Source organism: Acanthochromis polyacanthus, chromosome 22, assembly GCF_021347895.1.
Source record: "Acanthochromis polyacanthus isolate Apoly-LR-REF ecotype Palm Island chromosome 22, KAUST_Apoly_ChrSc, whole genome shotgun sequence".
Classification (NCBI taxonomy): Eukaryota; Metazoa; Chordata; class Actinopteri; family Pomacentridae; genus Acanthochromis; species Acanthochromis polyacanthus.
Genome location: NC_067134.1, coordinates 21,960,389 through 21,973,259, shown reverse-complemented (window position 1 = coordinate 21,973,259; position 12,871 = coordinate 21,960,389). Strand labels below are relative to the sequence as shown.

General features: G+C 38.8%; 1 protein-coding gene across 1 annotated transcript; it reads right to left on the bottom strand.

Moving 5' to 3' along the window:
- Positions 1–1,047: 1,047 nt before the first annotated feature.
- On the bottom strand, positions 1,048–11,946 carry ndfip2 (Nedd4 family interacting protein 2). Its single transcript, XM_022192415.2, has 8 exons — positions 11,692–11,946; positions 7,459–7,705; positions 7,094–7,224; positions 6,504–6,591; positions 6,071–6,195; positions 4,510–4,576; positions 4,294–4,399; positions 1,048–4,116 (listed from the first exon to the last, which is right to left on the bottom strand). Exons 1-7 carry the CDS (start codon positions 11,716–11,718, stop codon positions 4,296–4,298), a joined length of 789 nt encoding a protein of 262 aa, XP_022048107.1. The 5' UTR covers positions 11,719–11,946; the 3' UTR covers positions 1,048–4,116; positions 4,294–4,295.
- Positions 11,947–12,871: the final 925 nt, after the last annotated feature.

Genomic DNA, 12,871 nt, shown 5'->3' with positions numbered 1-12,871 from the left:
TTAATTGTACGTAATCTCTATGCGATTGTGGACACGGTACTTCGATGAAACTCCAGGGTTCTTGAGCAATTCTTTTTGCGTCATCATTCTGTTGTTGAACTCACTTTGTTGGGTCCTGAAAATATATGCCACGTTGAGACGACATTCCTAGTGCACATGCTCAGCATTAGTGCTCATGCATGCAATATGTAGATATGATTATCTGCACAACTATAGAACAGAGTCCCCCCATGAAAACTCCAAACAGACTATAAAGTCCTTCATTACCGACAGCTCTGTGCTTGCAGTGTTTGCAACTGTTGGAAAAAAATAAACCAATTTGTAAATGTGCTCATTTGGCTCTGATACAGCCACCTCTCCATCCTTAGTCAGCACTTTGCAAACAGATTGCTTACAAGTAATAGCCTATCAGCACTGCAGGATAAATGTGGATAAGTTCTCTTGCAATCACTAGAGTTTGTGTTTTTAAATTTGACGTGAGGAATTTCATTTTTAGGTATACAAATGTAAATCAGTTTTAAATATTGGTATCGACCCTGACAAAAAACCCGTATATGTTAACTTCTAGCTCAGATGTGTTGAAAAGGTCAGCTGTTACCGTAGGATGCACTTCCCATTCTTTCATTCCAGGTAAACTTTCTTTGCCCTTTGTGGCAAATGTGTGCTTATATGCTATAAAAATGAAAAAAAGGCTTACTTCAAATAGAAACTGTTGGAACACTACATTTTCAGGTAATTTCTTCTTCATTAAATTGAAAAGTGAAGGCCCGGGGAGATAATGCAACACAGAATTGCAAATGAAAGGTGGTTGAAGGACAGTTTGGCTCTGAGGGTATAACAGTAACAGCAGGGAAGGAGCCCGATGATTGACTGGACGATGTGGGCACCGATGATTAAACCCACGATGCTCCATCATAAATACTAGCTGAATTGAGAGTATAAAACAAGTCAACTCTTTTTCATACATCTTTATTTATATCCCTACTCAAGTAATTTATTTTAACGCAACAGTCTTAAATGTGTGCAAACAGAATCCAACGTGAAGTGTAAGTGGCAGGCTTTTGAACTTTATTGGCATTTTTTGCAAGACATCATCTGTCATTTGAATTCCAGTTACAATAAATGCATAACAACTGCCTTAGAGGATGTTACAAGGAGTATTGTGGACAAAAAATAGTCTGGCTGCCGTCTTGGTTTTTTTTTTTTTCTCTTCTCCTTACGTATTTACAAAGAAAGAAAAATGTATTGGTACTAGATTAATCCTAACATTACCCCACTCGTTCAGGTGGATAAATCATGCAGCAGAGCTTTAATTCACTAAAAGATCTTGATATTGCTGAAAGAGGCTGTAGTTGGATATGACCAGTCAAAAAGATTTTTAAAAAGAATTTTGGCAATACTCAAACTGTCACAGTTTAGGCTAAAAGCGATGAAACAAGACACACAATAACAATATTATCATTTTGAAAAATAAAAAGTGCAAAAGGCAAATTATCCATTTGGGATGATTTAAGAATTCCAGTTGAAAAACTTGGATGGCTAAGATAACTTTTGTCTTTTTCTACCCCCACATCAAGTTTAGCAGATTCACAAATCATACTGTACAAGTTCTTCAAAGTGCAAATATCATGAATTGGCATAAGCTGGTATATACATTTCATTTTCTGGATGACAAAAATAATCAAAAAAAGCACATTGTTTGTTTGTTTGTTTTTTTATGCTTTTTTTGTTTTGTTTACTTTGTCCAGTCAGGCTCCATTTTCATGACGCACAAGCTCGTAGGCTTCTCATGCTCCATTCACACTGGACTGTAACCCCTGACTTCATCACCGTCACACTCACCAGAAACCACAACATCTGCTCATATTATTCTTATAATAATAATAATAATAATTAATCAAAATAATAGGATCTATGTCACATCACCGAAACTCCATTTCACTCCATGAAAAGAAAAGGAAAGAAGTTTTTTTTGTAAATTAATCTAATCATAAAAGCTGAAATCCCAGAGAGAGATCCATGTGTTTGGGTTTGTCTAAGTCATGCAGAACATGCGGAACCAGTCACCATTTACTTGGTTTTATTGCGCTTTCCTCCGATTTTCTGGTAGCTCAAATCATTTTGTTGGCAAATGTGTATAATCAGCACCTTGGCTTCTGTTTTAACAGCCGCCTCACGTCACGACTGGATCTCAATCTGTGATTGACAAACTGTTCAACTACGTCTATTTCATTATCACAGGACATTACATCCACAATAATTGCAGGTCATTACAATTAAGTAAATTGCATAAGACTCTTGTACTCTGAGGAGTTTTTACTCAAGCCTGGCATGTTACTGCACCGAGTGTAAAATGCTTATGATGGATTCAAACTTCCACAGCACCGAAGCAGGAGATGCATATGAGGCCTGCTGTTGGGCCACTTTGTAGTGATCTAGCTCATGTGGCCTAAAAACACTGTTATATCTACAGGGCTTTCTCAAGTGAGCTCCTCGCTAGCTTACAGATACTGTTTTGCCAGACGTATGTGGCAGTCGGTGTTTTAGAGCTGAGTAAGTTGAGATGAACTTAGTGTACATTGTGAAATATGGTTGGAACGAATGATAAAGTTTTGGTTAAATGCAAAAAAAAAAACATTTTTTGTTTTGTTTTTTAGCAGGTGTGTTGGAAACATTTTTTCTTCTTCATTTTTCTTTGATTCAAACTGTGAAAATGGCAACAAGTATAGTCATTAATGTAGTCCTCCCCTTATAAAAATGTCAGGATGGATAAAAATCCTTTCTGCATAGCATGACAATTAGTATTAAAGGGCAGAGGAAGAAAAAGAAAGGCAAAAAGTGTTGGTGCACATATGTCCATCTCAGACAAGCTGTTTCCTTTCCCTGATTATTATAAAAGCTTCTAGTTTGGCATTTTAAACACTTGTTCAAATGCTAAGAGATGATGTTTCAGTTGGTGCATAAAAGGCCGATGATTAGGGCTTAGGTTAACTGATTGACTGTCGCAAAAAAAAAAAAAAAATCATACGAAGCTGGTGTCTGTCCTTTGACATATTCTGAGCCACATCTTGTGACTGCAAACAAAAGATAGAGGCAAAATGAAAATGTGTTTGATTTTAAAACAATGAAAGCATCAGGGTATGTGATATGTAAACTTATCGATCTTAAGTGCATTTATGTGCTCTTAAGATGAAAATCCATCCACCAATCTCAGCTCTCTGCTGCTAATTTTCAGATTTCTTTGTAGAAGAGAGGCTGAGATGCAAATAAGGATTCATGCAGTAAAACTGTAAAAATGCTACATCACAGATAATGTAAGACTTATTCAAAACAACCTGAACTTAAAGAGGTGGAATGGCAAAACTAGTACTTGAAACTGCTTAAGATATAGTGTAAAATGTGCAATAGGTCAAACTGAAATGTATGAAATTATGAACGAACTTGGTTTGAATCCTTACTTCTACTTTGTCACTAATGTTGGAGACAAATGAGAAAAAGTTGGAGGGGAAATTTGAAGGTTCAGAATAGGTCTCCACCTCCTACGCAGTTTCTATTTTAAAATTCCAAATGTTAGGGTTTTTTTTCATTTCGTTGTAATACTGCTGTCACTGTTGACAGAGGACACGCAATGTGTTAAAACAAGGTAACTTAGAACGACCAAAATATATATTTTTTGTCATATATCGCCTACCTTGTGTGAGCGACATGGTTTTATTGTGCTTGTGTAACTCCTAAATTAATTTTCCTCCGTTCATGTATCTCAACAGCCTTCCTGCTCTTGAGACACATGACACGCAAGCTGGACTAGTGTTTGTTTCACACGATCCAGGAGACCGTGTGGAGCTTTGAATCAAAGGAAAATGAAAAACAACCACAAGAAAAAAAAGCCAGGGTAAAGATCTGATCATCAAAGACGCGTTTTTCAGCTCGGCTCAGAAGTGGAGACTTCAGAGTGAGTCGCGTTATGCTTTTAATGAGACTGGTAACACTTTCTCCCTACTTCTTTCCTTCAGTCCTTCCCCGTCTCCTCTTTTCGCTGCAAGGCTCCTCGGTCAGGTCATTCGAGGGGGAGGGAAGGAACTTCACATTGAAAAGGAATGGCGATGGTGTGGGAACCTGAGGGAAATGACACCCATTTCTTAGGGCAAGCAGCAATTAGCAGGCTGTCACTTCTTATTTGAAACTTGAAGGCGAAGAAAAACAAAATCTTAAAAGTGTACTAACGTGCTCAATTTCAAATTTTAATAATTCTATGAGTGTATCTGAGAGTTGGATGTAAGTTGTCAGCTATACCTTTAGTAGAGGAAGAAGAGGCGTGTTCTATGGGAGGTGGCCATGTTCTCTGACATGTTGCGGACTTTAAGGTAGTTCACGAAACCCCTGAAGAACAGCAGGAGGCCTGTGGAGGGAGGATTATTTACTGACTTAACAACAAACACCTCGTTATTTGGGCTAAAGTGAACTGAGTCAGCAAAAACAGTTAAAGATTAACAACTGCAATGTACTCACCGAGCAACAGGAAGATCCACCAGAGCCAGTATTGGCCATTGAAGTAGCCTGTAAAGTAGTCGGAGAACTGGACATGGAGGAAAAGATATTTCAGTGTTATCAGAGAGAAGCTTTGACTTATACAGCCATGAAACTCTATTATAAGATAACCCTGATTATAAGATGAGCCCACAGTTTTCCTCCTGTATGTGGATATAAGTGAAGTGATAGATTAGAGAAGTCTTCATCGTTGAAGCTTTCTCATTAAGCAGAAAGAAAATCACAAATTGTACATATATACATAGCATCTCTCACTCTGCCCTGTCAAACTGCTGGAACACCCTTGAGTGATGTTCTCAGATTGTCTTTCTATCTTTCAGTGCTTATGATTATGACACTCTGTGACACCGAGGACTGTTAAATGTAGAGCTGCACGTTTAATCGAATATTAATCAAAAATGTGTTTTGGCAAATTAAATTAACATGATGGAGTGAGAAAACTAACGTTTAAAATACGTGCTCTGCTCGTACATGACTCTGCTAGTAGAAGACAGTCAGTGCAGATAATATGAACTGGTGACAACTGGAGTAAATCTGACATTAAAACACCTTATTCACTATTTTTTAAATTAGTATTTGTTATTCTTGTGTCTGAATTGCATGCACAGTAATAACTGAGTGGGGAGACTAGAGGCTCAAGACAACGAGAGGTGTGAGGGACCACTGGTAAAATGTAGTGTACTGATGAGCAGATGTTCAGCTCATGAGGAGTTTTGCGTGCAGTTTGATTCATTTTTGGCCTCTAGGAGATGCACTGAATTCGAGAGAGGAAGAACCTTTTTTAAGGCTTCTTTTGATGACAAGTTTTGTACATTAGCAGGAATGTAGAAGTGAAAGCAGTGCCAATATTACTTAAAAGTTAAAATGTTTTTGTCCCTCAAATTTATCATTAACTGTGATCTCAATATTGATAAGAAGAATAAAGATTAGGACTTTAGCCATAATTGTGCTGCCCTAGTAAGATGGTTTAGTTCTGGGTCTGACCTCAAGAGATGCTTTCAATGTGCTTTCACTCGTCAGAAGTTTATTTCGGCCTCAAAAGAAAAAAAAAAAACTCTTCACATAATGAGTCAAAAATTGTTCTGCACACAAAATACAGTTGCATGATCAAGCTTTGAGTTTGATACCAGTAAGAACAATATGGCTGCCAATTATTTATCATTATATAATTTCTTTTATACCCAAATAAGTGGCAGAAAGTGGGTGGAAGGATTAGCTAATGGAAAAAAAAATACTAATTTGAGTTCATGCATGTTGTTGCTAATACTATGAAGAAATTCTTAGCTACTGCAGTTTGTTGTTGCCTGTGTTTGCAGTGCTACATCCCTATGGTGCTGACTGACTGCTTTTGTTTTGAGGTGGTTGAGTATCTGCAGTAAATGTTTGACAGAAATTTAAAACTTTGAATGCCTTTTAGCATTTTATGACTCCTAGTGCGGACATTTTGTTCAGTCTAGCTTAACCCCTGCTCTCAAATATAATACTAACCTCACCCATTAACACATATGATGAAAATACATACCCTCACAATCAGAATCCACTTGATCAGAGAAAGGCCAAAGCCACAGATTGCTCCGTAGCGTCCTGCAATAGTATTGGTCAGACAGAAGGACAGGCAGAACCCGATCCAGTTGAAGAGGAAGGCCACTAAAGTGACAAACATAAAGACAAATTGTCATCATTTACTCAGGAATACATCTGTCATCTTTTATGTATCACAGAATTTTTTTTAATACTCAAAATTAGCCAAGATATTATAACTTGAATTGCAGTCTTGTCAAATACGATCTCTCGGATTCTTGGTTAGAGTTTATTCAACTCTGTCATCAAAGACTCACATGTAGTGGAAGAGTGTGTCACAATCTTGTCAAAGCAAACTGTGCCTCTGACCCTGTTGTGTTTGCAGTTGAGGGCTTTTTTTTTGGTTAAAATAATAAAACATGAGACAGACTTACTGAAAAAGGCCAACATGAATATTCCATCATTTCCAACTCGCAGCTGATCAGCATCACTGAAATCATCTCTTGGAGGGAATTCATCATCCTTATGTAGACACAAGAAATAAAAGTAAATACAGCGATGACACAAAATCAACAGATGAGTTGCACAACATGTTCGCCTTCAGTCACTCCTTGATTGCCATTCACGAAAAATGCCAGGTCATGTCTGTATGCTGCCGCTAAGATTTTGAAACAGTACAATAGCTGTTGTAAAGTAGTTGGTAGCTGCTTGACTTTTATGTCCTTTAGCATGTAGGAGAGGTTTAATATGAGAAATACCAAAGCTGGTAAAACAAAGGGACCAGAACGAACAGCCAGCTAAAGCCTGAAAGCATTTGTTGTGGTCTGACGTCAGAGAAGGGTGGAGTATTTTACGTGTAAACATTTTCTGGCACGCTTTGAAGTGAACCTTACCCAACTGACACACAATCGAACAATGCAAACCAGACAATTAGCTTGCAAATGTATCAACTGCAGAATATTTCAAATATGCCCACAAGAGAGATTCAGGAAGCTATCTGTTATTACTGAGTGTGTCTTCTTACCCTTGGCATCACCTCCACCGTGGATGCAGCCATGGCGGCCGCTTTGGCCTTCTCAGCTTCGTCATATGTGGGCAGTGAGGTGGCAACACTGTAGGGCGGAGGCACTGGGAAGTCACCTTGGAAACTAGTCTCTGTGGAAACAACCGAGAAGGATATAAAGAGGACTGGACGGCGTATCAAAGTAGAGCTAAGATAGTTGCCAATAATGCGGCGATGCCGTTATGGAAATCAGTATGACTCATGGATACAGACACTCCCAATAGCTGCTACAGACTTCCATGAGATGATGTCTTGTTGCTGTTTCTGGAAGCAGGCAGCCACAAGAAGAGGAATTAGGAATTAGAAGGCAAAATTAAAAGTAATACCAGGCGCAGCAGCGGTTGCTCCCAGGTCAATGGATGCGTAGGGAGGTGGTGGTGCGTCCAACTCCCCCTGAGTCCTTGAGCCCGATGCTTCGCCTGCTGTGGGCTCAGGGGTCAGGCTGGCCTGGGCCTGGGCTTGGGTTTGGGTTTGGCTCTGGTTCTGGCCGGATGCACTGGCCTGGGCTGTGGCAGAAGTGCACGGCTGCTGCTCGCTGGTGGAGGCCTCCGAAGAGTCGTCCTCATTGTGCAACTAGAGGAGAGGACGAGAGGAGGGGGGTTTAGTGGAGTCGGCTCAAGCAGATCAGCTGATCAGGCAGCCAAAAAGTGTGGCTGCTCGAGGGGAAAGCTCACACTGTCCCACATTTCGGACACTGGCACCAATCTTGTACTTTCTTTAAGGCAGAATTAGCAGCTTTCTCAAGTCTGAAGGGAACTAAGATTGTGCCAGAGTAGCCGCCATATGAACAGATATTAACAAGCGGGAAGCTAAACAGGAAAGTCTGTAATTAAGTTATTAGCATTTGCATTTTCTGGATGTCAGTGTTGTATTGTCAGACATTTGCTGAATGCAGCAGCATCATCCAGTTTTTATTATGTAACAAGATAAACAGTTTTTTTTTGTCAGTAACTTCAGTTTTATATTTTAAAGCTGAATGAGTGGGTTGACGTGGGCACATCTACAGAATATTATACTTTTTTCCTCAGTATGTTACATATTGTTTATAACTTTGTTTTAATTTTACTTTCTCTGAACGGAAAACATTCAGTCACTATTTTTAACTTTTAAGTTGCCAAATATTGTGTTCCCTCTTCCCTGAACTCTGGCCTGAGCCTTGAGTTGGTAGTCTTGTTTTCTCATGTATCCTTGGAATTGTCTTCAGAACTTGTGCTTAATTAAACAGCCATTTGTCATACTTGTGTATTTATGACAACCTAAAACACTGGAAAATCACTTTAATAACAATCTACTACTCTTTAATTCATCTTATATATACACATTTTTTAAAGTTAGTGTCATGAAATCAAACCTTATTTTCAATTCCATTTTTAATACGTGATTTTTTTTTAACAATATATTTATCGTGCCTTTATCTTCAGTAATTACCCCTCGATAGCAGTTTTTATTAGTGACAGGGTTCACCATTCCCGCCTTGGATTTACATGACTTACATAAGCGATTCACAAGCAGTGACACATGCATTTGATGCAGCGCAATTTTATCTCAATGATAGCAGCTTCGTCTTAGAGTCGTGTTACATTACTGCCAATGCACACAGAACAATTCCTCAAGCATCTAACTGTCAAAACACGAGGGGGCTTTTATTGTTGAGCTGCCACTGGAGATGGAGGGTTACAGTGTTATCTCAGCCAGTACGCAGTATGTGCAGGAGTAAAATTACTGGTGGTGTTTGTCTGCAGTGGAGGGTAGGAGCATTTGCCCTCAATAGAATGTTTGACACTGTACGCGCAGACATGGGAGGCTACATCGGTATGTCAACACAGGAAGGTCTTTGGAAAAGCGATCTACATGTAAACAGTTAACGATGATCCCTGATACATCTGAGAGAGTCATGTACGCTCTGAAGTGGAATGATTTTTGTCAGAGCCAAGAGCCAAACACCTTCTGTAATTACAGAGGAGCGATGGGGACACGGCGGCTACAAAATGGCTTGCAGGGAATCTAGAAGGGCAAAGTGAGGAAGTGATTCCTTCTCACCACCTCTGTGACTAACATCAAAGTGCCCTTGAGAAAGTTAACTTCACCCAGACAGCTCCAGGTCAATTTTCTATCAAGAAAGCTACACTGACCTTGATAAAAAAAATAAAAAACAAACCAACAAAAAAACAACATTTTTGTTTTTTAATCCTGTAACAGGTGTAAGATTATGGCTTTATTTATCAACTTGCATCTCACTGTATCAACACTATGTCACTCAGTGTTAGCAGAAAAAAAAAAAAACACAGACTAACCATTTGTCCCACTGCAGATGTAAACTAAAAATCAACATAAGCTGCTGTCTCAAGGTGGTTAAGCAAGTTAAGCTTGTCCGCAGCCTTAAAGCAAATTCCTCAGCAGCACAGAAAAGGATAAGTGTCTGAGAGTTGTTAGCACACAGGCACAAAAATGGAAAACAAGATATCAGATGAATCAGTGTACTGTTCTGCTGGCTTGTGTTGATACAGAAAACATCAAAACCATTCTACCTCTAACTTTCTCCTGCCTTCACTGAGCTGCAAGATACAGACAGGGTCTTAAAACAAATATTTATTAGCATGAAATACTGAAACCAATTATAGTTTTATTTTTAAACTTGCGGTTGTGGGAGCTCCCTGGATTGTTTGTCAAATCTGATGAACTGCAATAACGTTCTGTTGGAAAGGTTAAATCTTTCTTTGAAAGAAACAGATATTTTCCAGTACGTAACATCAATTATCTGGCTGTGGTCAAACATAACAACCAGGGGAATCACCTTTTATGATAGCATCTTCATGACACTAAAAATTAAGTCACAGGTGACGTGTATCAGAGGAGTCAGAATTATAGCGAAATTTGCTTGTCGACACGCAGATAAACCTCTCCAGAAATCACCCTTTAAACCTCCACCAGCCCAGGGTCGACGCACAAGGCACTGAATGAGGCTGACGACTGGCTCAGAATCAAGGACAAAGCATAACACACCCCCGCGCACAGGGGATTACATAAGATCTTAACAACATAGCCACAAGCCTCCTCGTGTGTCCAAATATACCCAAAACTCATGCAGGCCTGCTCAGAAGCAGCAGTGCCTTGTATGTGCAGAAATCAGAGATTTATTAAGGAAAAAAACAATCACAGGGAATGCAAAGCGTAGGCATAATGAAATGTAGATTGGCCTGACTGCAAACCACAGCACCAGATAACTCCTCGGTTTGGGCTGAATGTGTTGTCCTGGGCAGCCAGTATCTACATAATCCTTGAGAATCCACTATACATAATACAGATCAACCTGTACTGTGCTGTTCTTAAAAAACAAACAAACAAAAAAAAAAAACTGCTGTGTTCTGCTTCTTTGTTCAGGGTTGAAAAGTGAGACACTGATTTGCTTTGGCTCATGCTGAACCCTGCGGGATTATCAGTAATAAAACCAGAATCACAAGTGTCTGAGCACAAAGCGGACTTTATCTTGCGAGCCACTATTGTTACTTTACAAGCCTGTTATTTGTACCTGTCATAATACATTCATAACAGAAAAGAATGCACATTTTAAGCAAGTTAACAAAAACAGTAAGCACATTCAGATGCTGGCAATGCGTTTAATATCCAATTTGTTTATAGCAACTCAGGATAGCACAAGTTTTGTCCTGATTAACTCATGAAAGAAGTGTATAATTTCTGCCAAAACAAATATGATACTGTAATTAAGTCAAGTAGTTACTGTGTTATTATTAACTTATTATTACCCTTATTGCCTTTTTAGACTTCATTTTAAGTTACAATTTGTTCTATATATCTGTTATACATACGTCTGTTATGTATATGTGTTACAATATATTCATAACAGAACTAAACTGCACATTTTAAGCAGGTTAACACAAACAGTCACCACATTCAGAGGCTGACATTGTGTTTAACATATTAGCACAAGTTTTGTCCTGATTAACTCACTAAAGAATTGTCGAATTTTTGCCAAGACTAATTCAAGTCTTATTTTATTTTAGTAAAGTGTGTCATTATCAAATTATTATTACTGTTGTTGCTTTTAGGTCGCCATTTTAACCAGGATGAAGTTAGAATTTGACTTTTAAGATCTCCCTTACAACGCATTAGTTATTAGCTAGTTAATTAATTTCCCTGCTAACACCAGCTAACAGCTAAGCCAGTCAACACTTTTGTTAACAGCCGTGTTATTTAACCTACTTTTACTGTAAGGATGTAAATACAGCTAAGAAAGAGTGTTTTACGCTTGAAACTATGTTTAAAGGATGTTAACCTGAAAGGCCTACGTGACTAATGTTGGCTAACAGGCTAAAGTTAGCTGGTTGGCTAAAGGCTAGCTGCCAAAACAAACCGATTGGAGGGGAAATCTAAAGAATTACAACAGAGGAACGCATTCACGGGTGATTTATCAGGCTTTGCTTTGCCATTTACAATTTTTAATGAAGAAGTGAAACATTTAGTGTTGTATTTTTTGTCAGCCAGGCCTTGTTTCCTGATACTGGCAGGCCGAGCTAGCAGACGCTGTTTTGGTCACTCACCACTTGGTATCGGCTTGCTGGGTCCATCCCGACGACGTTCAGCTGGCAGGGAAGCCAGCCGAGGAGACAAAGGGGCGAATCTGAGTTGTGTTTAGTCCGATGTTTGTGTCCCGGACTGGAGACGGTTCTGTCAAACCAGGCTGAAAACACGTAGTCGGAGAAATGGCTGCAGTGTTCAGTCGCTGAGAAAGCTTCAGTTTGTGGAGAGAAACGGAGAACAGCGGAACCAAAGTGCTGTTCACAGGCCGCACCTCCTACCAGACTCTTCAAAATCAAACTAATGCGGCACTTTAGTTTCTTTATTCATTTATTAAAAAAAAAAAAAAAAAAAAAAAAAAAATCCAAGATAAGAAACCATGAATTAGTCGTTGGTAATAACTATACTAATTTGGTAATAACTAATTAATAGCGCCTTTGTAGTAGTAATACTAGGAAGAAGAAGAGCAAGAACAACTGCAATAACAATAATAATAAAAAAATGAAACAAACAAAACACCCGAACTGAAGTTACAAGAAAGTATACAAAAATCACAATAAATAAATTTTAAAAATACTACAATAATACTAAAGACAAGAACGTTTAAAAGGACACTCGTACGACATTTTAAAAATTGTCATTGTTGTTTGTTTTATCATTCAGGAACAATGAAATATTACAGAAATACCAAACAATACCGTGATTCCTGCTGTCCTTACTGCTGTCATGGTTCTTCCCTCTCTTCAAACAACAATTTAAAGAGACTAAAATATTGTAAAAATCAATAAAACATCAACATATTTATATAGAAATTATAAAATATTGTACAAATATGAAGCAATATAATACTGTTGTTGAGGACTAATTACTGATTACCTAGGAAAAAACCTTTTTTGTTGTCCATCCATCCATTCTCTATACACCGCTTTATCCTCACTAGGGTCGCAGGGGGTGTTGGAGCCTATCCCAGCTGACCTGGGTGAAGACAGGGGACACCCTGGACAGGTCGCCAGTCTGTCACAGGGCTACAAATACAGACAATCATACTCACATTCACATCTACGGACAATTTAGAGTTATCAATTAACCTCAGCATATTTTTGGACTGTGGGAGGAAGCTGGAGTGCCCGGAGAAAACCCACGCATGCACAGGGAGAACATGTAAACTCCATGCAGAAAGATCCCAGTCCCAGGCCGGGATTT

What these genes read in the sequence shown, in the direction of transcription:
- ndfip2 (XM_022192415.2), bottom strand. Translation starts at nt 11,718, where the DNA reads ATGGACCCAGCAAGCCGATACCAAGTG. An exon ending in CGGTGGAGGTGATGCCAAGG is followed by an intron (nt 6,592 to 7,093) that starts GTAAGAAGACAC and finishes TGTCTACATAAG; the next exon opens with GATGATGAATTCCCTCCAAG. An exon ending in AGTGGATTCTGATTGTGAGG is followed by an intron (nt 4,577 to 6,070) that starts GTATGTATTTTC and finishes CTCCATGTCCAG; the next exon opens with TTCTCCGACTACTTTACAGG.